This window comes from Stomoxys calcitrans, chromosome 4 (genome assembly GCF_963082655.1).
Source record: "Stomoxys calcitrans chromosome 4, idStoCalc2.1, whole genome shotgun sequence".
Taxonomy (NCBI): domain Eukaryota; kingdom Metazoa; phylum Arthropoda; class Insecta; order Diptera; family Muscidae; genus Stomoxys; species Stomoxys calcitrans.
This window is the reverse complement of record NC_081555.1, coordinates 182,598,411-182,623,651: the sequence shown is the minus strand read 5'-3', so window position 1 is coordinate 182,623,651 and position 25,241 is coordinate 182,598,411. Positions and strand designations below refer to the sequence as shown.

Sequence of the window (25,241 nt, the reverse complement as noted above, 5' to 3'; positions counted from 1 at the left end):
CATGGGGCGGATTAATATCTACACCCTCTTTTCAACCTTATCTAATCTAACCTAAATGTAATATCGGCTAAAATATTTGTATCGCTCAATTTATCTTTTACAAAGCTATTTTGCGCGAACTAAATGTGGCCTCCTGTATTTCTACCAAAGTACTGTTAATAACTCTTCCAGACTTATCATTAGAAAAACTCTTAGTTGGTCTGTGTTTTCTTTTCTTGAGCTGCGATTTTCATTTGAATTTTCTAGTGAATTCTGCTCTGGAGCGAGTTTGTGTCATCTCATATCTTATCCCCAACCAGCTGCCAAGATATATAGATATCTTTCAAAATGGATAGAATCGACCTAACTTGACCATGAGTATGAATATCGCCAGAATAAAGGATTTTTAGTGATTACTGGAAAAAATGGCAAGGCAGCAAATGGATTGATTGGTTACGACGTTGGTTACAGACGTTTCGCAGTGCTGATCATCAGCCTTAGGTTGGCGGTCTAGAGTTAATATCAATTTTTATACTACATAGTACACCCAGGGAGTGGTTTCGCAAGCATTTTTCTGAATGCTAATGTTCTTTATGACTTTGCAGGATGTCACTAGATGACACACGTTAAAATGGGAAAGCAACTCTCCGAACCGTTTCACACCCAGCGACAATTTTTACTAAATCAGTATTCTGCTGGAGAAGATTGTATTAGATGCAGGCGTGAATAGGCATTGCACACTATTTATGACATCGATGTTATAGGTCGTCAATTGGTAACAGTAGTTGCAAAGAACGAAAATGAGTCAGTTAAAGTGGATCTGGCTGAAAATGAAGATAAAACAAAGTGGATGGTACCAATGCTCGGAATGCCTGGTAAGCGCAGGTAAACAGAAAGTGTTGAGTTGCGAAAGCAGACAAGGCAGCATTTAAGAAACATATTTGCTGGTCAATCTTCGTAGATGGATAATATTTCAAACATATCTGAATACAACGGTTCAGTTTGCTGAGTCATGTTGGCCGGCCAAATGAATAATGAAATCCCAGCTGAGAAATCGTTTAAAAATAAACCTGCCCCACCAGCGGAAGGGAAACTCAAAACTTCGGGAACAGATCAAGAAAAGCGGCCATTTGAAAATCTACTCAGCATTTGAATTTCTGAGTTTTGCAAATTGATCAGATAACTACTTTTTAAAGTGAAATATTTTTTGATTTTTTTCTCATATTATTAACAGCACATTACTCTAAAGCCATTCTAAATCTGTATCTTTATTTCTTTCGCTAAAATAAACACCAATTAATTTTCCTTCGTTCAGTCGACGATTTTCGATTCGTTAAAGAAAACAGCAGATTTTAATGATGTCGATTATGGTTAAAAGTGGCTGCTGAATGTCAAAATCTTTAACTTTTCTGTTATCGCTTTTTTAACGAAAGGATTTGCGTTAAAACGGTTTAGAGAATTCCGCAACAGTTTTACATAACATTACATAGTGTAGCATAAATGCAAAGTAATCCAATGCATTCAAAACTCTCATTTGAAGCGCTCTTAGTTATGTTAATTCTTTTGACGATAGGTGTCGCATTGTTTATGTCCGTTTGCATTTTTTTGAATTCCAAGGAACTGTTATTCAAACGACCCGTTTATTCTTTGCTAATGTTTCCATGGGACATTGTGTTTTGGAGTAAATGTGGCATAAATCTCTTTCTATTGTTATGGAGAATTAAAAAGAATAAATAAATCAGTGTATTGAGAAATTCAAGGTGTTGGTTTTGTTTTTCAATTTTCATTTTCTTTATCTTTTTCTCAAGACAACAGTAATGGCCAGAGTCCTTTTTTTAAACATGCCACAAATTGAGCCCCTAATATGTGGCACGTTTGGTCCAATTCCTTGTCTTTATTGATCAGGTGATTTTACAAGTCTATGGCCAATAGATTGTCTTGTGGTGAGTTTGGTGAATGCGATGGTGAATTTTGATGAGATTTTGTTTTTTAATGTTGGGTTTTCTTTTTGAGAACATTTGGAAAATTACATTCACAAATACATTTAACATCTATGTACAGATATTGGAATAACTTGCTGTGTCGGTGTGGATGGTGTGAGTGTGTGTGTGTGTGTGTGAGTTTGAGTTCTTCTCGTCTCTTCTCTTCTTATTATGTGGTAGTTATACTTAAAAATGGCTTTTAGTTTTTTTTTTGGTTTTTTTCATCATCATATATATACAAGTTATGCGGAAGTACAATTTTTTGTTTGCTTCTTCAATTTAACATTAACAAATGAAAAGTTTCGTATAAAAAATGTTGGCTTTCCTTTGCGAAAAACCTCAGTATCCGTACAGGACTTGTTGTCGGAGCAAGCAAGTCCCGGTGTGGTGAGTTTTGATTTGGATTAGTTCTTTGTTCTTTTTGTTGTTGTTTTGTTTTGTTTTGAGTTTCAATAGTGTTGTTGTTGTTACTCGCTACAGTATGGTAATCAGTATTTGGGGTATTTGTTGCATAAACTTAACTAATGTACAGTTTGTTGTTGTTGTTGTTATCTTTTAAAGAGAACTTAACTAAAATTTGGTTGTTGCAGGGAGCGGGGGTTGGGGGAGCATTGGATTGGGTGGGGAGTTGGGATTTTGTTGGGGAAGAAATAAGTTTTGCTTGTTTAGAACAATTTTAGTTTTGGTTGGTTTTTTGTTTTTATTCTTGAGGATTCCTTCTCCAGTCGATTCGATATTTGGCACAAGAATTCACATTGAATTTCGATATTTTCGAATTTGCTTCTTACGCTAATAATTCGTCTTCCGAACATCAACATCTCCACATCACATCTGGCGTAGGTCAGCGCGAAGGAGCATAACGTTCGTCATGTAAAGTTGCTTTATACAATTGAGGAAATGTTTTGTGAAGCGCTTTGAAGAATTTGTTCTTTAAAAAAGTTTGCATTATTTTTTGTACAGCGATGCTTAGCATCGGATTTTTTTTAGAGTTTTTGTCTTTGTCTTTGGTTTTTGTTTTTTTGTTTAAAACTGGAAAAACACCGAACACCACTCTTCAAAAGGGGTGGGGTGGGGGTGCGCGAGAAAGGTGTGAAAAGGTCTGAATGGGAAATCGATTGGGAGTCGATGTTTATGTGATCGTTGATAGGGTCGACAGCTGCAATTTGTTGGCACAGGGTGAGGCTGTGGGCGAGGGTGTCGGCACAAATAATGACGACGAGCCGGTCTCTGTAGTCAGACTGCGTTCCTCATAGACACGTTCCTATAGGGGTCGAGAAAGAAGGGGGGGTGGGGGAGGAGGAGGAGTAGGTTGATTAGTTGTAGCATTCGTTTACATGGACATTTCCAGGGGTTGGCATTTTGACGAATCAGAGTACGGGGAATGACTTACATGTGCTCGATCGTTCTTGAAACGCTTCCAGATGGTCGTCTTCGGTTCCATGGGAGTGCCATCGACATTGTAGTTTGGATTTGAGAAAGTCAACACCGAACGGCTGGAACCTCGCGAATGTCTTTTGGGCTGGGGATGTTTGGTGGGCGTTATCATGTCTGTAAAACAAGGGCAAACACAGATGAACCAAACACCTCGAGTTGGGAGTTACTCCTTTCTGACTTACATATGACCACAGCAATCATTATGAATAGGAATATCAAAGCGATAATTGTCGCAATGATGATAACCATTTTGAGATCAATCAACTTGTCGTGACCCGTCTGGAAGTCGTCGTCATCGAAGTCATCGTTGATGAGGTTGAGGTCGGCTTCGGTTACTTCATCTGGATATTCGGGTATGAGCTCATCGGATCGGCGCGGCACATAGAACTTGGGCACCGTAAGACATTCCCGGCCATCGGGTATGTCGGGACAAGCACATGTGTAGTTGGAGCCTCGGAAGAGGCAGAGATGGGTGCAACCACCATTGTCCTGTGAGCATTGATTCCACTCCTCTGCTTGGCGAATGCGGGAAACGGCTCGTATATCCAGGGCCCCACTAAGCGATTCACGAATCTCCACGGGCTGTGTATAAATGGAGTGATCCTTGAGATGGGATCTGAATACAGACTTGTTGTACCAATCCGTCCAATAGATGTTGTTTTTGAACTGCAAGCGAGGAGGAGCTTAAATAAAAATTCCCCTAAAAGACCGAGACCGGAAACTTACCATGGTGAGTCCAAAGGGATGGGGGGCATATTGCACAATCACCGTTCGACGTTTGCCATTGAAATCAGACTGTCCAATATTATCTTCCAAAGCATCGGCCCATAGAAGACGACGATTTCTGATGTTCAACGAGAAGTTGAAGTTGTGAGTTAGCAGAAAGACGAAAGTGAACAAAGTTAAGACTTACTCGAAATCAATGGTCAAACCCGTTGGGAATCCAAGATTACTAGTGATTATGACAGTTCGATTTGAGCCATCCAATAGACTGCGCTCTATCCTGGATGGCGTGTCCCAGTCGGCCCAGAATAAATATCTACAAAAAACGGCAAGGCAGGCTAAATGATGCCGCTCTAAAGTGAAGCCCATCAATGAAACCTACCCTTTTTTGGGATGAACAATCAGTGACCTAGGATCGCCCATATCTTCGCTGACTATTTTCTTCCGGCAGGAGCCGTCCAGCCTTGAGACCTCAATAAATTTATAATCCGAATCTGACCAATACAGGTTATCAGCAATCCAGTCCACAGCCAAGCCATTAGGTGTCATCAACTCATTAACCACCACTTTGCTCTCGCTCAAGTCCTGCAAATTTATGCGTCGTATGACATCCAGATTTACATCGGCCACAAACATCCATTTTCTGGTGTAGTGATAATCCAAGACCACTGCTCCATGTATGCCGTGGATGGGCAGCACCACATCCATCAAGTCGGGGGTATTCAGGGAAATCATTCCAATGCCGGATCGTAGGGCAATCAATAGATAATCCTCGGGCATATATTCGCACTCTGTGGTGCTGCCGTTCTTGAGCCGCAAGCCTATGGAACATCTGCACGAGTAGCCGGAAGGATTGCGTAGGCAGAGGTGAGAACAGCCACCATTGTTTTTGCCACACACATTGTCGGGCAGAGTTTTGTTGGTCGATATAACCTTGACGTCCATAAGGCCATCGATGTTGGTCATAACATCTCGCCTGTTGGTGACATTGGAGCGATCGGTCATGTGCAGGGCCTTCGATTTCCAGTCAGTCCAGTATATATAGTTGTCCGTTAACGCCAAGGCATATGGATGCTGCAGTGAGGCCATAATTCGCTTGCGATGACTGCCCGAGTAATCGCAAGAGTCAATGGTCTTGAGCTGGGCATCGACCCAGTAGATGCGCTTTGCCTTCAAGTCCAAAGAGAGGCCGTTGGGCCAACCCAAGTTTGAGGTAACAATTCGCTGACGATTCTCACCGTCCATATCGGCACGCTCAATTTTGCGATAATGGCCCCAATCAGTCCAGAACAGGAAGCCTGCCTCATAGTCCAAGGCCAAACCTCGGGGAGACTCTAGATCCTTCCATGCTATCAAGTGACGCGATTTGCCATCCAATGTGGCCACTTCAATGGTGTGGCGGCCAGCATCGGCCCAGTAAATCTGAAAGAGCGGAGGAAATCAAGTACTTCCCGATTTTTCTCATTTTTCACCATCGTCTTACCATGCGTCCCACTGAATCCACCACCAAGCCATCAGGATTGTTCACACTCTCGTATATGACACGATTCACATGCACCCCATCCGGCGTCGAACTCTTAATAATGTCCTCAACAGTGTCGGACCAATATATCTCGCCGGTCTTCAAGTCAACATCCAGGGCTACCGCCTTCGACATGGGAGGTAAGGGCAAGACCACATCCACTAGGTGATCAAAGTCCAGAGAAATTTGCCGAATGTCAATGCGATGGGCGAAGATTATATACGAACTGGGACCAGAGGAACATGTGTGGCCATCCGCCTGAATTGTGATGCCCACTGGGCAAGCACAAGTGTATGAGGTGGGGTTGAGCAAGCATAAATGTGAACAGCCTCCATTGCGAACATCACAGGCATTTCGGATCCTTCTGCGGGAGCGATGAAAAACTTTGATGTCCATAAGATCACTGGTGTTGGCTATGATGGTGGTAATGTCGCCGCCGGTTAATTTGTCCGCACTGGAAACCGACTTGGTGTCCCAATCAGTCCAGTACACGCGAGAGCCACTAACATCCAGGCCGAAGGGATGGCTCAAACCATCTGAAAGAAATTGCGGTCATGACAAAGGAAACACAGGGCATTTAAAATATGTTCCAGCTTACCCACTAGCACCTTGCGGCCAGAGCCATCAAAGTTAATATTTTCCAGGGATTTTGTGCCTCCGTCCACAAAATACAGCTTCTGTTGTTCGTAGTCTATGGCCAGACCATTGGGCCATTTTATATTTTTCGACAGCAACACCTTGCGCTGCTTGCCGTCCATGTGGGCGCATTCGATAAGTGGCTGGGAGCCCCAATCTGTCCAGAACATGAGACCGTCAATGGGATTGACGACAATGTCGCGAGGTTTCTCCAGGTTCTCCCATATCAGCAGGGTGCGCATCTTGCCATCTGTGGTGGCTGCCTCAATACGATATGTGATTTGGTCTGTCCAGTAGAGTTTCGACGTCAGCCAATCCAGGGCCAAGCCCGCCGGCCCAGCCAAGTTGGACCGTATGATCTTTTGCTGATAGCTGCCGTTGAGATGAGCCTTGTTGATGGTATTTCTCTCGACGTCTGTCCAGTAGATTGTATCCGTTTCGCTGGACCAGTCCAAGGCCACGGCATGCTTCAAATTGTCCAATGGTATGATCATGTCCACATCGCCATTGGGCGATCCTTTCTGTTTGTTCAATTGCCTCAAGCGCACATCCTTGCGGCGTGCTACCAATATCAACTCGTCAGGTGCGCTTTTGCATGTGCGGCCATCTTCTTTCAATGTTAGACCAATGGGGCAGCCACAGCGTCGCGATCTCTTATTGGGCAAACACAAATGGGAACAACCTCCTCTGCGACCTTCGCGATCTCTGGGACAATGGTCGTTGTAGTCCGGTTGTCTGGCCGGATGGTAGGCATGAATATCCATTGGGAAATGGAAATTTTCATGGACAGAGCGGAAACCTTTGCCGGTGATTTTGTTGGCCGACGACACCGTTTTTGTATTCCAATCCGTCCAGTACATAATGTCCTCGAAAATCGTCATGGCAAAGGGGTGCGGCAGATGAGTGCTAAGGATTTTAGCTCGACCCGTGCCATCGAAGTTGGCACACTCTATGGCATGCTGTTTGGCATCAGCCCAGTACAGTTTGCGGCTGGGATAATCTATTGTCAGGCCATTGGGCCACGTTACCCCATTGACGACTATGGTCCTCCTTTCCGATCCATCCATAAAGGCGCGCTCTATCTTGGGGTTTGGACCCCAGTCCGTCCAGAATACGGTGGCCTCACCGGGATGCACAACAATGGCGCGTGGTTTGTCCAGATCATTCGACACAATGACCGACCTCAGGTTGCCCTCGAAGTCAGAAACTTCTACACGCCTTGTCCCGGAATCAGTCCAGAAGATTAGGTCATGGACCCAGTCTACAGCTATGCCTCCAGGAGACTCCAAACCCCATTTGATGACATCCCTCACTTGGGAGCCATTGATGTAGACCATTTTAATTACGTCTGTGGAGATGTCCGACCAGAATAGCAGGCTGCGCTTGTAGTGGTAGTCCAAGGCGATGGCATTGTGCAATCCCTTCACCACTGCCGAGTATCGGTTATTGCCCAAAGTCACCCGCCGGATATCCCAACGATTGGCCACTATCAGAGTCATGGGACCTCCCAAAGCTTTGCAGGTCCTCAAGTCGGGTCGCAAGACATATCCTTTTTCGCAGGAACACTTGAAGGATCCCTGGGTGTTTTCGCATATCTGCGAACAAACAGGATTGGTCGTATACTGGCATTCGTCAATGTCGATACAGCTGAAATGGAAGCGAATTGAATGGTGTATCTGAGTGGTAAGGAAGAAGGACGGTGCGTGTCTGCGAACTTACTTTGTCCTGTTGGTGTGCATTAAATAGCCCAAACGGCAGGCGCACTCATAACGACCCTTGGCGGTTATGATGCAGTGATGTTCACACTTGCTATCCTGTGCACATGGCCGAAAGTGAGGACAATTCATCTCATCCTCACCCAAGGGGCAATCACTATGGCCGTCACACACATGTTTCTGATGCACGCATATCCTGAAAGACAACAAAATTGAAGATGGTTCAAAGGTTTTAGTCTCACAGCTCGTGTTGGCACTCACTTTAAATTGGTCATGTTCTTTTTGGCCGGACACAGAAATTGTCCATCATCGCATTGCAGGGTGCAGTTGACTTCGTCTTCGCCCAACGAACAATCCGGATAGCCGTCACAGATCCAAGTGCGCTACAAAAGGGATATTCATTAGGGCATGATGGGGAAGATAACGGGAAAAGCTTACCATAATGCATCGGCCATTTTTACAAGTAAATTCGTTTGGCTTACAGGCTGCATCTATGTCGGTGTTCATATTGCCACATTCGTTTTCATCTTCGCCGCCATCGCAGTCTTGGTCCTTGTCGCATTTGAAGCTCAAGGGAATGCAGTTGCCGTCGGCACATTTGAATTGACTGGAACTGCATTGCGTAGACTTTTGGGGACAATTCTCCTCATCGCTCCAATCGCCGCAGTTGTTCTCGCCGTCGCAGTGGAAACGCATTAGTATACAACGTCCACCAGGACCGCCGGCTCCTCCCCCTCCACCTCTGCATTTGAATTCGCCCTCAGGGCAGCTGTTGATCACGGCTGGACATTTGTACTCATCGGAGTTGTCGCGACAATCCTGTTCGCCATCGCAGCGGAAAGCCAAAGATATGCAGTCGCCATTGTCGCAGGTGAAGTGCTCGCTGGAACAGCTGCATAAAAAGAAAGATGGGGTGAGAGAAAGAAATACTGAGCCTCTCTATGATTTTGAGATTGACTGCACTAAACTTACCTTGTGCGGTTGCAATGCAGTTCGTCACTGTAGTCCTTACAATCATTCTCGCCATCACACACCCACTCTGTCTTCACACAGAAACCATTGGCGCACTTGAACTCTTCCTCTGTGCACTCGGCTCGCTCTCCACACTTGGCCTCGTCCGAGTAGTCGCCACAGTCATCGTCGCCATCACAAAGCCAATCCTTGTTGATGCACCGAAAGGTATTCGCACACATGACATGCAGATTCGTGGCCTCACAATCCCTGGTCATCTTGGCCGACATATCTTCGCGAGCTTCGCACTCGTACTCATCGGAGCCATCATCGCATTGCGGAATTTTATCGCATCGCTGACTCGAGTGGATGCAATTGCATTTGGTAGCACATTGCCATTGCTTTTCCCCGCATACATTGGGACAGTCGCGGCCATAGCCGTCATTGGGACTGGCCAATCGGTTCTCGTCATGCACCAGTGAGATGTGCGGCCGAAACACTTTGTTGTGCTTGTTGTGCAACAGATTCATGTAACCGTCTCGGCCGCGAGTTGTTTCGCGCCTCTCCCCAGTTTCCCGCACTCCATAGAGATCAGTTCGGCTGCCACTGCGGGAGCCAATGTGTGAGGGACTGCGACTGAGATCAGGATGGTAGACGCCGCCTAAATCAGGTACTGAAGTAAATATTTCATGTGAATAGTGGGGTCCTTCTTGGCCATAAAATTCCTCATCTAGATCGGGCGGGGAATCCGAAGGATGTATGCCATAGTCGTCATAGTCGCCATGGTCGCTCTGCTCGAACTCTACATAGTCCTTGGGATGAGCCTGCTTCTTTTGCTGTCGACTATTAATCTTTTGACGTCCTCCGCTTGCAACACCACCGGCCGAACGCAACTGTTGATGCTGATCAGTGCCATGATAGTCGTGTGGATGATTGGGATCATTCAGGAAATGTCGTGGAGTGCCATACTTAACTACAGACCCAAAATGGTGCAACGTCTGAAAGGGTTCACCATCATCACCAAGAACTGCAAGAAAATGAAAAAAAAAAACATTGAGATGTGAACCTTTTGAGGCTTTGGGATACGAATATTAGAGTGTCCCAAAAAACAATTCCCATTTTTTCCTTTTGACCCCAATAAGCAAAATAGGAAATATTAATGCCATCGGTTAACGATAACCCGTGTCGCAACGACTTCCAAATTTGGTTGCAGTGCTTTGTAAGGAATACAGTTGAGTATTTTAGGTCCTAGCATGAAATCGCCAAACTAAGTACACATTTACATAAAATTTATTATGAAAACATTAAAAAATTTAAAGTATTGTTTGACTTAGAAATTCCTTCTGATTCGACTTATGTCCGTCCGTCCGCATGTCCTTTCTATGCTGATAGTCCGTCCATTTTTTTTTAATATTAAGGTGGAGATCGCATTTATTACCCAATCATCACGAAATTTGGCACCAATCACTTTGTATACCAACTTAAAACTTAAAACTAGTGGAATGCTCCATACGGAGTAGCTGCAACTGCAGGTGGGAGCAATCAGCGATATCGATAAATTGGTTTCAGTAAGAGACCGGATGCCACCGGCTCTTGTTTATATATTGGGACGACGGAAGCAAGCAAGCTTCGTTTCTGCCCACACCTCAGGTTAAGAACAATGAATTGGATAGTTGGTTTAAGCTTATCAGCATAGTTTTAGGAAAAATTAATTAAATGGTGAACTGGACTTAGTCCATATAGTCTATTGACAGACAATGACATTTAGGATGGTTTCCTCCTCAACGGCCGGTGAGCAGACAACAACAAAATACATGGACTTGTTGACATCGAAAGTTGAATTCAACTTTTGGGGACAATTTGCAACAACACAGGGGTTGTTATCGCCAAAAATATTTGCAACTACCGCAACAACAAAACAAGGAGCTGTTTACTACTTTAAAGTGGCAAACAACTTGTTTTCGAGTTTGGGGAAAACAACTTGTTACTCAAAACAAGTACGTGGCCTAGGATGAGTGCATATAAAAGGGATTCGCAACGAGTACTCGAGACAGTCAACGAAAGAGTCAGAAACCGTGCAGAGGTGGTGAGTAGAGTGTTCTATGAGTGCATAGTTGCCTCAAACATATATGGGTGTGCCCATTCGTCGACCAGTGCCTAGTGTAAGCAGAGTGCCCTCTTGGCTCTTAGCTTGGTGATTGCGAGTGAACAGTGTCGTACATTAGGGTGTACCTCCTTGCCACCGGACCGTAATAAATAAACTCGAATAGTGCCGTGTACTAGGGTGTGCCTCCTAACCACCAACATGTATAGCAGGGTGTGCCTCCTATCCTCTCTCTTGCCACCGGGCCCGAAACCCCACTTTTATCAATGGAGTGCCCTCTCCCGCCTCCTTGTGCCGTCGCCTAATAAATCCGAATAGTGCTGTGTACTAGGGTGAGCCTCCTAGCCACCAACCCGCGTATTGTGCCTTATAATAGGGTATGCCTCCTTGCCACTCTCCTGCCACCGCGCCCGAAATCCCACTTTTATCAATTAAGTGCCCTCTCTCGCCTCCTCGTGCCGTCGCCTAGTGAACCCGAATAGCGCCGTGTACTAGAGTGTGCCTCCTAGCCACCAACCCGCGCATTGTGCCGTATAATAGGGTGTGCCTCCTTGCCACTCTTTTGCCAACGCGCCCGAAACCCCTCTTTTATCAATGGAGTGCCCTTTCTCGCCTCCTCGTGCCTTGACCTAGTGAACCCGAATAGTGCCTTTTCTCCTCATGCCGTCACCTAGTGATCCCGAATAGTGTCGTGTACTAGGGTGTGCTTCTAAACCGCCAACCCGCGTATTGAGCCGTATAATAGGGTGTGCAACATTTCTACTCTTTGGCCACCGCGCCTACTTTTATCAATGGAGTGCCCTTTCTCGCCTCCTCGTGCCGTGACCTAGTGAACCCGAATAGTACCGTGTACTAGGGTGTGCCTCCTAGCCACCAACCCGCGAATTATGCCGTATAATAGGGTGTGCCTCCTTGCCACTCTCTCGCCACCGCGCCCGAACCCCCCCTTTTATCAATGGAGTGTTCTTTCTCACCTCCTCGTGCCGTCACCTAATGAACCCGAATAGTACCGTGTACTTGGGTGTGCCTCCTAGCTACCAACCCGCGCATTGTGCTGTATTATAGGGTGTGCCTCCTTGCCACTCTTTTGCCACCGCGCCCGAAACCCCTCTTTTATCAATGGAGTGCCCTTTCTCGTTTCCTCGTGCCGTGACCTAGTGAACCCGAATAGTGCCGTGTACTAGGGTGTGCCTCCTAACCACCAACACGTATAGCAGGGTGTGCCTCCTTGCCACCGGGCCCGAAACCCACTTTTATCAATGGAGTGCCCTATCTCCTCCTCATGCCGTCACCTAGTGAACTCGAGTAGTACCGTATAAAAGGGTGTGCCTCCTTGCCACTCTCTTGCCACCGCGCCCGAAACCCCACTTTTAATGGAGTGCTCTCTCTCGCCTCCTCGTGCTGCATCTAATCGAATAGTGCCACATACTAGGGTGTGCCTTCTATCCACCAACCTGCTTATAGTGCCGTATTATAGGGTGTGCCTTCTTGCCAACGCGCCCAAAACCCAATCAACGGGGTGTCCTCTCTCGCCTCCGCGTTCCGTCAGCTAGTGAACCCGGACAGAGCCATGTACTACCCTCTGGACACCAAGCCCCATATAGTACCGCACATTAGGGTGTGACTTCTTTTGTTTTCCGTGCCAAAATATCTCGCTAAGCAACGGTATGACCTTCCGGATCTTCGTGCCGTAAACGCCATTTTACCCGAATAGTGACGTGTGTGCGTCTTAGCCACTAATCAGTGTCCAACCGTGTATTGGGGTGTGCCTCGTGTCACCTACCGGCTGTCAAACTGCAGTGCTCAATAGTGTATTAGGGTGTGCCCGCTCGCAAACCGACCTACCGATCCCAACGGCGACCGTGCTCCTGAAACACACCCCTCACCTTTTAGCTTTAAGACTCCATCCAGAAAAAAAAACACACATAAATCTTGCCACCGGGCCCGAAACCCCACTTTTATCAATGGAATGCCCTCTCTCCCCCTCATGCCGTCACCTAGAGAACCCGAATGGTGCCGGTGTGCCTCCTATCCACCAAATTGTGTTTAGTGCCGTATAATAGGGTGTGCTCTTGCCACCGAGCCCGAAACCCCATAAACGGGGTGCCTTCTCTTGCCTCCTCGTGCCATCAGCTGGTGAACCCGAACGCACATTACGGTGTGACTTCTTTTGTTTTCCGTATCTTCGTGCCGTTAACGCCAGTTTACCCGAATAGTGACGTGTATTGGGGTGTGCGTCTTAGCTACTAATCAGTGTCCAACCGTGTATTGGGGTGTGCCTCGTGTTACCTTCCGGCTGTCGAACTGCAGTGCTCAATAGTATATTAGAGTGTGCCCGCTTGCCAACCGAGCCCCTGAGAGACCGTGGCCCCGAAATACACTCCTCACCTTATATGGGTTGCCCAAAAAGTAATTGCGGATTTTTCATATAGTCAGCGTTAACAAATTTTTTTCACAGCTTGTGACTCTGTAATTGCATTCTTTCTTCTGTCAGTTATCAGCTGTCACTTTTAGCTTGCTTTAGAAAAAAAGTTTAAAAAAAGTATATTTGATTAAAGTTCATTCTAAGTTTTATTAAAAATGCATTTACTTTCTTTTAAAAAATCCGCAATTACTTTTTGGGCAACCAATAGTTTAAGACTCTACCTAGCAAATAAAACACATAAAACCAAATTCACTCTCCCAGACCCAGATCAAATAAATTTCTGTGACTAACGTTGAACCCCGTGAGCTGAACTGCAGGACCCAGAGGTAACTTGTCGTTGCAATACTCCATATGGCAAGTTGATTTATTTGCGAATTTAAATAACCAAAACTGGAAAGATTTTGCTCCTCTTTAGGAGCTTGTCGAAGATTGCTACATACACATGGAAATATGTGGATACTACAACAACAACAAGTTTTCTGCTTAGTGAAGCCTTCGGAAACAATTACTGTTCCGCGTTGAGTTTTGCGGATGTTTCGAATAAGTAGTCCTTCAGGCTTTTCTATAGAACAGAAACAACTTTTCTCATACCCTAGAAGTTCTGGACTTTTCTGGATTCAGTATAAACAAATCAATGCAGTAGTAAGAGATTATGGAAAACTGGTTACAGACGTTGTTGCGGTCAACAACAACTGATCACACATACAGTGGCACAGATAAGTTTACACACCTTTGCGTAAATGGCAGCTTCGTAAACTGACAACAAGGTAATGAGGATAAACCGAATCGAATACATTTTAACTATTTTTAACATGGGTGACCATGGTAAACAATTTTAGCAACATGCGATATTTGGGGGAACAAATTTTTTGGTAAATGGTGATTTTTTAGATATTATCACGCACATTTCAGTGTCAAACATTTTCAGTTTGGTCTATAATTAACCATGAATCATCTTACAAACAAAACACATGCAAATTATTGCATTTTATTATCAAAATGCGTGCGTTGTTAAGAAAGTTCATCGCCCGCTTCTTCCATTGAGCGATGAAGCTCATTTTTTACTCAATGGGTAGGTAAATAAGCAGAATTGTTTATTTTAGAGTGAAGATCAGCCAGAAGCATTGCAAGAGCTACCAATGTATCCAGAAAAGTCACACTTTGGTGCGGATTATGGGCTGGCGGCATCATTGGACTGCACTTCTCCAAAGATGATACGAATCGTAACGTAACTGTGAATGGTGAGCACTATCGTGAAATGATATCCAACCTTTTTTGCTTAAAATACAAGAGCTTGACACAGCACGCGTTCCAATGGACTTATTGAGAGGCGAGTTCGGTGAACATTTTATTTCACGTGGGGGACCTATCAATTGGCCGCCTAGATTGTGCGAATATTTTTTGTGGGGCTATGGTAAAGGTCATGATTATACAGACAAGCCTGATTCAATTGACATATTGGAAGGTAACATTGAAGTAATTATTCGCGAGATACCGCCCGAAATGTTGAAAAGAGTATGCCAACATTGGACTAAGCGGACGGACCATTTGAGGCGCAGTCACGGTCAACATTTGCATAAAATAATCTTCAAACATTAAATTATATGGACCGTTCTATCGATTCAAAAAAAGATTTCATACATTTTTCTGAATTTTATGTGTGTGTGGGTTTTTTCATCTTTCCTATAGATCTTAAAAAATCACCCTTTATAAAAATTTCGTTTTGTAAAACGCGTTATTTATAGACTTTTCTGTGCCACTCAATGCGTATGTAAAATTTGACAATTAGGATGAAGTATAGAGTATAGAAGTATAAAGGGTGATTTTTTTGAGGTTGGGATTTTCATGCATTAGTATTTGACAGATCACGTGGGATTTCAGACATGGTGTCAAAGAGAAAGATGCTCAGAATGCTTTGACATTTCATCATGAATAGACTTACTAACGAGCAACGCTTGCAAATCATTGAATTTTATTACCAAAATCAGTGTTCGGTTCGAAATGTGTTCATTCACCGTAACGTTGCGTCCAACAGCATCTTTGAAAAAATACGGTCCAATGATTCCACCAGCGTACAAACCACACCAAACAGTGCATTTTTCGGGATGCATGGGCAGTTCTTGAACGGCTTCTGTTTGCTCTTCACTCCAAATGCGGCAATTTTGCTTATTTACGTAGCCATTCAACCAGAAATGAGCCTCATCGCTGAACAAAATTTGTCAAAATTTGAACACATTTCGAACCGAACACTGATTTTGGTAATAAAATTCAATGATTTGCAAGCGTTGCTCGTTAGTAAGTCTATTCATGATGAAATGTCAAAGCATACTGAGCATCTTTCTCTTTGACACCATGTCTGAAATCCCACGCGATTTGTCAAATACTAATGCATGAAAATCCTAACCTCAAAAAAATCACCCTTTACTAGTAGACACATAAACCAGACTAGACAAAGTAAGGCCGATTTTACTCCTAAAGCTCAGCAAAGTCCCCATTCTATTGTATATATAACACTAATGTGGTACAGGGCATTATGACTTTGTGCATTTGTTTGCAACGTTAGAAGGGAGTAGGGCTACACTCATTGTTAAATTTGCCGATCGACTTACAATCACTTCATGATTCCAATTAGCCATGGCTGTCTGTCTGCCAATCTGTCGCTTCATTTACTTTTGCAAACTAGGTACAGATCTTATTTGTTATCCAATTGTCATTAAATATTGGACAGTTTCTTGAAAATGTGAAAAGCTAGTTTTGTTGAACGCTTCTATAGTCGTGCCATTTACAGGGCAAATCTGAGGACATATAAGTGCAGCTTCCATATTATTAATAGTGCATATTATATCTGATGTAGCTTCAACTTGGAAGAGGGAGTTCTATAAAGTGCTTCAACATCTAGTGTAAGTGTCATAGTATGTTCATGTGTCGCACACCTACTCTGGTATAACATTATACCATAACTCATATACTTGGTCCTGAGTCCATAAAAGGTAATTTCGAAGGACTCTGGAGCAGTGAGTTGTTTTAGGCTTTTCGACATGCTTGTCAAGACTACGTGTACTAGACAGATTTTCCAAAAACGCTTCTATGGTTTGTAAAATACACGCTTTTCATGTACATTATTTCTTTCGAATATTAACAAGTAAGAGCGTGCTAAGTTCGGCCGGGCCGAATCTTACATGGATCGCATTTGTCGAGTTCTAAGCGCGGTATCTCTTTTTAGGCAAACAAATAATATTAAATAAGTACTGTAATGCTCTTGGAGCTATATCAAGTTATAGCCCGATTCGGACCATAAATGAATGCCGAACATTGTAGAAGTCATTGTGTAATATTTCAGTTCTTTCGGATAAGGGGCTCAAGAAGCAAAATTGAGAGATAGGTTTATATGGTAGCTGTATCAAGCTATTGATGGTTTCAGACCATATTGACCCGTATGTTGAAGGCTAATGAGAGAAGCCGTTGTACAAAATTTCTGCCAAATGGGATGAGAATTGCGCCCTCTAGAGGCTGAAGAAGTCAATATCCCAGATCGGTATATAGAGCTGTTATATCAGGTTATGTACCGATTTGCGCCATACTTAGCACAGTTATTGGAAGTCATAACAAACACCTCAGCCAAATCGGATGAGAATTTCGCGCTCTATTGGCTCAAGAAGTCAAGATCCAAGATCGGTTTATGTGACAGCTATACCAGATTATGAACCGATTTGAATCATAATTAGGAAAGTTGTTGGAAGTGATACCAGAACACTAAGTGCAAAAATTCAATCAAATCGAACGAGAATTGCGCCCTCTAGAGGCTCAAGAAGTCAAGACACAAAATCGGTTTATATGGCAGCTTTATCAAAACATGGACCTATTTGAACCATACATAGCGCAGTTGTTGGAAGTGATACCAGAACACCACGAGCAAAATTTCAGTCAATTCGGACGAGAATTCCGCCCTCTATAGGCTCAAGAAGTCAAGACCCAAGATCGGTTTATCAAAATGTGAACCATTTACAATCGAGCTACACTATTAAAAAGTTTTTGTGTAAAATTTCAAGCGGCTAGCTTTACTCCTTCGAAAGTTAGCGTGCTTTCGAAAAACAGGCGGACGGACGGACATGGCTAGATCGACTAAAAATGACGATCAAGAATATATATACTTTATGGGGTCTCAGACGCATATTTCGAGGTGTTACAAACAGAATGACGTAATTAGTATACCTCCATCCTTTGGTGGAGGGTATAAAAAGAAATGCATATATCGATGGTGATGTATGTCCAAAGTTCGGGCGGTCTTACGATCTCTGCTGACTTTGTCTTTTTTAAGTCTCACCCATAAAACTCGGCGATTTATATGATGAAATGCAAAGTTATAGCATGTGAGGACTTTTGTCAAAATGTTGAAGTTTATTGATACCTGGTATTGAGGGGTGTTTCGAGTGGATTTTATTGCTGTCGAAGGAAACGACACGAATAAATGCCGAGAAAACGTTACATCCAGATATACCATGGCCACACCGGTTGTACGTGGCGGATTCACCCGATGGAGTCCTCCATCGGCAAGGACTGCCGTCTCTGTGTAAAACAGACTGCTACAAGAATAGCATAATGACAGCCATATATATTTGCATTATAAAGCGAAGGGGAATGTGATGTATCGTTTTTTATATGGGCTATTGCATTTTTCGATATTGAAGTTCTGTCGTCTAGTTTGTTGGACTAGAGAGATAATGTTTAAGATTTTTTCATCTCATTATGGACATTCTGGGGATTAATTGTTAACGTTTTTGGCAAGCAAATTTATTTGAAACATCCCTGTAAGAGATGTCAGTATCTAGTAGAGTTGTTTTTGTGCGTAGGTTGGCCCTTAAGAAGAGCCTAACGAATGGGAGGTGGTATCCTTTGACTTACACGAGGTCTTACGAATTTGTAACTTCACATTTGAAGAAAAATCTTTTTCTGCATGGCTCGCATATGATGCACATACACATACACTGCCACACACGGTATGGTCCTGTATCAGACATTCATGGATATGTCTTTTAAGTTTCGTCTATGGCGGCCCTCTTTCTCCTCCTCCTCCTCCTGCTTCTGGTCTCATTCACCAACCATTTGGCATTGGCAAGACGCACACACGTATTTAAAGGAAATAGTCAATGCGTCTCGCTGGGAGGTTTATAACAGTTATCATCGGTCGGTGCTAGCGGTGAGTACTGTGGAGTCGTACACAGGGAAAGCTGCTTCGTATTTACTTCGGCACGGCTGGGTTGGGAGTCTACCCTAACCTTACACTCTAAATTTTAATGAATGAAAGACATGAAAGCTCTATTCATCAATCGCGAGTGCCCGTCTGTCTGTTCGGCTATATGGGGTTGCGTGGTGTGTGCGTGTGTTTGTGTGAGTGTTAGTGTTAATGTGGGTGTGTTTGTGCATGCCACACAGGACTACTACAAACGAAGTTGTCTGAAATCGCAACATGAGATACACAATTTTAACGTTACTCCTGCACACACACTCAGAGCCTTAGAAGGTTACTTTTCAATTGAGACACATACACCGCCGCCAGAATCGAAGATACAATTTGCGAGTGAGTTTGTGTGTGTGTGTGTGTATGTCGTTTGCACCAAACAGCATCTCATTCATATCTGCAGCATGCTCGACAGAGCGCATGAGCAATTTTTCGGAATATTCGTATATCCCCCATACACACCACCGCCGACCAACGACAACGGCTTAATCAATTTTTTATTGTTCGCTTCCATCATATACTTTTTTGCCTTGCTCTTTACCATCTTCTTGGTCGATATGTTTGTAACGGTGTGGGAGTTGTTGCTATTGTGTTTTTCATCTCTTGCCTTCTTCACTACGTTCGCGGTTTGTCGTTCACATCGCTCCTCAATTATTTTTAGTAAGTCTCAAAGTCCATAGCATCCACGAGGATGCTGGTCTGGCATCTGGATAAAAGCTTTAAAAGCTCCCACACAAACACACACATAGAGTTCACATTCACAGTCAAATAATCAAAATGAAGTGGGAGTGATGAGTATTTTACAAGGTTGCCAACTCAGCGCTGTGGGTGCAGAGCAACCAATTTTATTCATTTGTTATCGTTTAGGTTAGCAGATGGAATTTTACAGAGATTGTTGTATGGCTTTAAAAATCATTCTTATAGCCTTTGCTTGACGTTGGCAGTTTTTGTACCCACCACCACATGGGGGTATACAAATCTGATCATTCCGTTTATAATACCTCAAATAATCTTTGACCCCAAAAAAATATATGTATGTTCTTGATCGTCCTGACGTTCTAAGTCGATCTAAGCATGCTCATCCATTTGTCGGCCTGTCGAAATCACGATAACAGTCGAACTCGTAAAGCTAGCCGTTCGAAATTTCGCAGATGTAGGTTGTTGGGGATTGCAAATGGGCCATATCGGTTCAGATTTTGGATTTGACTCCCATATAAAATAAAACTTCGACATGACTCCTTGAGCCCCTAATGGTGCAACTGTGATGCGATGGGGCTGATATTTAACATGAAGTGTTATGTTACGACTTCCAACAACCGCGTACGGTACGGCCCAAATAGGTCAATAACCTCATTTAGCTCCAATATAAGCATATCTCCCGATTTGACGTCTTGAGCCCCTGGAAGCTGCAATTATTAACCGTATAGTTCTATAACCTCATACAGTTTCCATATAAACCGATCTCCAGATTAGTATGATTTGGTAGAAAATCTAACATTGTCCATGATAGTAGAATCGGAATGGCGGCAATATCTAAGCCTAGAATATTGTAACATACAATTCCATCCAACATACAACATTAGGAAGCATAGGTGAAAAAATGCAAACGGCTAGCCTAACTCATTTGCAAGTTTTCTTGCTTTCGATAGCGGACTGAAGTACAGACTGACGGACGGACATCTCTAAATTGGCTTAAAACCTCATAACGATCAAGAAAATATTTCATTTTGTCATTGGATTTGTAATTCCAGCTTAGACCAATGTGCTTTTCTCTAATTACTGAGTAGGTGGAAGCATGCAATCTTTGAGTGGCATTTCAACCAGATGAGGCCCAGGCAAGGACGAAATCACGATCGTTGTGGCCTGCCCTATACATTTAAAACCACACCACATTAGAGCAACTCTTTAAGGGATTTTTATTGCTTTGTTTTTATTCTATTTGAAAATAGAAACAAGAACGAAAATACATTCGTCTCAACTAGAACAAACAAAGTAAGCGCGAAAACAGATCAAGAAGATATGTAAATACGATGTAGATTCTCGGATCAATATTTCAAGGTGTTATAAACGCAATGACAAAAGTGAGTATACCCCCCATCCTGTGGTGAAGTAGTTATTATCGGCACCCGACCGTGTCTCCTCTGTTTTCACATTGACCACCTCCATCACGAGTCAAAGCTACGAACCGAGCGAAGACATAACTAAAAACTGTGTAAGCAATACCTTCTGGGCTGTTATCGCAGAGAGATAGGTATGCACATCCCAGAAGTTTGAGATCTAAATACTTGATCTAGAGCGTGAGGTCAAGCGCTACAATAGAGAACCTCTAGATCAAGCAGCATATAAAGCGGGTCTAGACAACATTCATGCAGACATGGTAGAAGATGCGGTGAATAGCTGCCGTGTGAATATGGTCCTTGGAGAACGATCGTCTCCCATTGCACTTGAAGAAATCGACCTCCCCCGGCAACCGGAGAAGTTCCGGCTGAATTACGATCCGGCAGATGCAGTCGCCTCAATTCCATAGAGCAAGGATGGATACCAACGTGCAAAATGTTTGTCCCGATTGTAACCAGGGACTAGACGACACAAGTGATCTGTTTAACTTCCCAGCCAAATCCACTCGTCTCAGACCCAGATCCCTCTGGACGCACCCCATCTTAGTCGCAGAGTTCCTGCATATGGATACTCAACTGAATCAAGTCGACGAAAGATAGAAACCAACACACTGCTTGTTGTTGTAGCAGTGTGTTGTGTTCAACATCAAATTATCCTGAATATTTATTTAAAAAACGCACGTAACACTGTGGAACAGCAAAACTGTCGGTAGAACGGCGAAAATCCTATGAGGTAATCCGGAACGTGAGAGGACGAGGCTATTACTGAAAGGATGTAAGAAGGAGGTCAGTAAAGCTTTTGGTGTCATAACGGGTCACATAGGACTACGAGCTCACTTATGCAAAATCGGTGCGGCAAGTGATTGTATGTGTAGGGCATGCGGGAAAGATAATGAGACGATGGAGCATTTCCTTCGTCATTGCCCTGCTTTCTGCGGCTACCCGAGATCGGTATTTAAGTGGGGAAACGATACCAGACATGAACCATCTTAGGGGAGTGTTATGGAACTAATTAAAATTTTCTTTTTCGAGACTACTTTTTAGTTTTTAGAGCGCACAACAAGCCGATTTCTGGCTTAGGTGTATGTCTATAGTGCCGTGGGGCAGATTAATATCTGCACCCTATTTTCTTTGAGTGAGCCAGAGGCGAAAAAACAGGTAACATTTTTTGAATTCCAAACTGTATCACTTTTAACTCAAAAACCGGATGTGCACAATCTTTACAAATGCCCAAGGCCTTGGAAGGTTTTTTAAAAAAAAAACTTAAAAATCAAATACGCCGATACCAGAAGACACATTGTTGACCTTAAGCGGACTTTTTGCAATTTTTGAATAAATTCCAGAAAATAAAATTGGAAATCGGACCTCAAATGCAGATTTATAGCCCAAACTAATGCCGAGGTGATCAAATTTAAGGACATGCCAAAACGTTTGCACATGGTATCCTCAGCACTTCAGCTTCAATCATTTAAAATATCTCAACCCGTTATCAAACGATAGGTTTTTTATTTATTTTTTCTTTTTAATTCCTTCGCACATGTTTGGTCCGAGGAAATTATACCCCAAATCCAAAATGAAAGTATGCCCCAAACAGGTACATGGAGATCAACAACAAAACTTTTGAGGCCTATTTTCGTTTTTTTTGGTCCTTTTCTCATGCAACTATTGGGACCAACTGGGTTTTTCTTAAGCAATTTTGAACTTTTTCAATTAAATTGGGGGGAATACAATATTGGGGAACATTTTCATTATACTTTGGGCCTAATTTGGGCCTAATTTGGGCCTAATTTGGGCCCCATTTTGTATTTAACTTGCTACTAAAACAACAAAATTTTCTGAATTTTAATTGAGTGGTGTAAAAAAATATTATAGCTGTTTTAGATGTTTTATTTGTAAAGAATTTTTCGTAAAATCTCTGGATTTTTGAAAACATTTTCCGACTTATATCGCTATATGGTCCGATTTGGACCAAATTCTGCACGGATCCAAATCTGGACCGACCTTTGCCAAATTGAAACAGGCTGTCGAAAGGCCTAACACAACCCACTTTCCCGAATTTGAGCAAAAACGGGCAATAAATGCACCCTTAATGGACCCAAGACATTAAATAGAGAGATCGGTCTATGTGCCAGCTATATCCAAATCTGAACCGATCTGGATCAAATTGAAGAAGCATGTCGAGTGGCCTAACACAACTCACTGTCCTAAATTTCGGCGACATTGGATAAAAAATGCGCCTTTTATGGGCCCAAAACCTTAAATCGAAAGATCCGACTCTATGGTAGCTATATCCAAATCTGGACCGACCTTTGCCAAATTGAAACAGAATGTCGAAAGGCCTATCACAACACACTGTCCCAAATTTTGGCAAAATCGGACAATAAATGCGCTTTTCATGGACCCAAGGTCTTAAGTTGAGACATCGGTCTATATGGCAGCTATATCCAAATCTGGACCGATCTGGGCCAAATTGGAAAAGGATGTCGAATGGCCTAACACAACTCAACATCGAATAATAAATGTGGCTATTATGGGCCTTAGACCTTAAATTGGCGGATCGGTCTAAAGGGGGCTATATCAATATATAGTCCGATATATCAATATAGAGTTCGAACTTGACCTGCTTATGGACAAAAAAGAAACGTGCAAAGTTGCAGCTCAATATCTCTTTTTTTTAAGACTGTAGCTTAATTTCAACAAGCAGACGTAGTGACATGGCTAGATCGTCTTAGATTTTTACAACGATCAAGAATATATATACTTTATAGGGTCGGAAATGGTCGAAAATATTTTTCGTTTGCAAGATTGTTTTTATTTAAAAAAAAAAAAAAAAAAAAAAAAAAAAAAACAAGTAAAAGCGTGCTAAGTTCGGCCGGGCCGAATCTTATATACCCTCCACCATGGATCGCATTTGTCGAGTTCTTTTCCCGGCATCTCTTCTTAAGCAAAAAAATATATAAGAAAAGAGTTGCTCTGCTATTAAAACGATATCAAGATATGGTCCGGTTCGGACCACAATTAAATTATATGTTGGAGACCTGTGTAAAATTTCAGCCAATTCGTATAAGAATTGCGCCCTTTGGGGGCTCAAGAAGCAAAATAGAGAGATCGATTTATATGGGATCTGTATCGGGCTATAGACCGATTCAGACCATAATAAACACGTTTGTTGATGGTCATGAGAGGATCCGTCGTACAAAATTTCAGGCAAATCGGATAATAATTGCGACCTCTAGGGGTCAAGAAGTCAAGATCCCAGATCGGTTTATATGACAGCTATATCAGGTTATGAACCGATTTGAACCTTATTTGACACAGTTGTTGAAAGTAAAAATAAAATACGTCATGCAAAATTTCAGCCAAATCGGATAGGAATTGCGCCCTCTAAAAGCTCAAGAAGTCAAATCCCCAGATCTGTTTATATGACAGCTATATCAGGTTATGGACCGATTTGAACCATACTTGGCACAGTTATTGGATATCATAACAAAACACGTCGTGCGAAATTCCATTCCATTCGGATAAGAATTGCGCCCTCTAGAGGCTCAAGAAGTCAAGACCCAAGATCGGTTTATATGGCAGCTATATCAGGTTATGGGCCGATTTAAACCATACTTGGCACAGTTATTGGATATAATAACAAAACACGTCGTGCAAAATTTCATTTCAATCGGATAAGAATTGCGCACTCCAGAAGCTCAAGAAGTCAAGACCCAAGATCGGTTTATATGGCAGCTATATCAGGTTATGAACCGATTTGAACCATACTTGGCGCAGTTGTTGGATATCAAAACACGTCGTGCAAAATTTCATTCTGATCGGATAAGAATTGCGCACTCTAGAGGCTCAAGAAGTCAAGATCCAAGATCGGTTTATATGGCAGCTATATCAAAACATGGGCCGATATGGCCCATTTACAATACCAACCGACCTACACTAATAAGAAGTATTTGTGCAAAATTTCAAGCGGCTAGCTTTACTCCTTCGGAAGTTAGCGTGCTTTCGACAGACAGACGGACGGACGGACGGACGGACGGACGGACAGACGGACGGACATGGCTAGATCGACTTAAAATGTCACGACGATCAAGAATATATATACTTTATGGGGTCTCAGACGAATATTTCGAGTAGTTACAAACAGAATGACGAAATTAGTATACCCCCCATCTTATGGTGGCGGGTATAAAAAACGGCAGTAAAAACAAACTGGTTTGAATGCATACTATTGAAAGAAGTACAGTTGCCTTTGTGTACCACGTCTTTCTTTATCAAACGCTTCTTCTAGTTTTGGTTATAATTCTTTATGAAAATGCTCCCCAAATTGTTTTATGCATTTACATCCTCTAGAGGCTCAAGAAGTCAAGATCCCAGATCGGTTTATATGGCAGCTATACCAGGTTATGAACCGATT

General features: G+C 43.0%; 1 protein-coding gene across 1 annotated transcript in view; it reads right to left on the bottom strand.

The window, feature by feature from the left end:
* Positions 1–828: 828 nt before the first annotated feature.
* The window catches only part of LOC106095887 (low-density lipoprotein receptor-related protein 4), a 42,390-nt gene continuing 17,977 nt past the window's right edge, over positions 829–25,241 (bottom strand). The window contains exons 2-13 of the mRNA XM_059366883.1: positions 8,964–9,969; positions 8,430–8,883; positions 8,253–8,374; positions 7,996–8,187; positions 6,239–7,923; positions 5,602–6,176; positions 4,501–5,540; positions 4,309–4,434; positions 4,122–4,239; positions 3,578–4,061; positions 3,352–3,509; positions 829–3,222 (exon numbers count right to left, since the gene is read on the bottom strand). Of these exons, the coding sequence (XP_059222866.1) occupies positions 3,091–3,222; positions 3,352–3,509; positions 3,578–4,061; positions 4,122–4,239; positions 4,309–4,434; positions 4,501–5,540; positions 5,602–6,176; positions 6,239–7,923; positions 7,996–8,187; positions 8,253–8,374; positions 8,430–8,883; positions 8,964–9,969 (6,092 nt within the window). The 3' untranslated portion in view covers positions 829–3,090. The remainder of the gene's footprint in view (positions 3,223–3,351; positions 3,510–3,577; positions 4,062–4,121; positions 4,240–4,308; positions 4,435–4,500; positions 5,541–5,601; positions 6,177–6,238; positions 7,924–7,995; positions 8,188–8,252; positions 8,375–8,429; positions 8,884–8,963; positions 9,970–25,241) is intronic.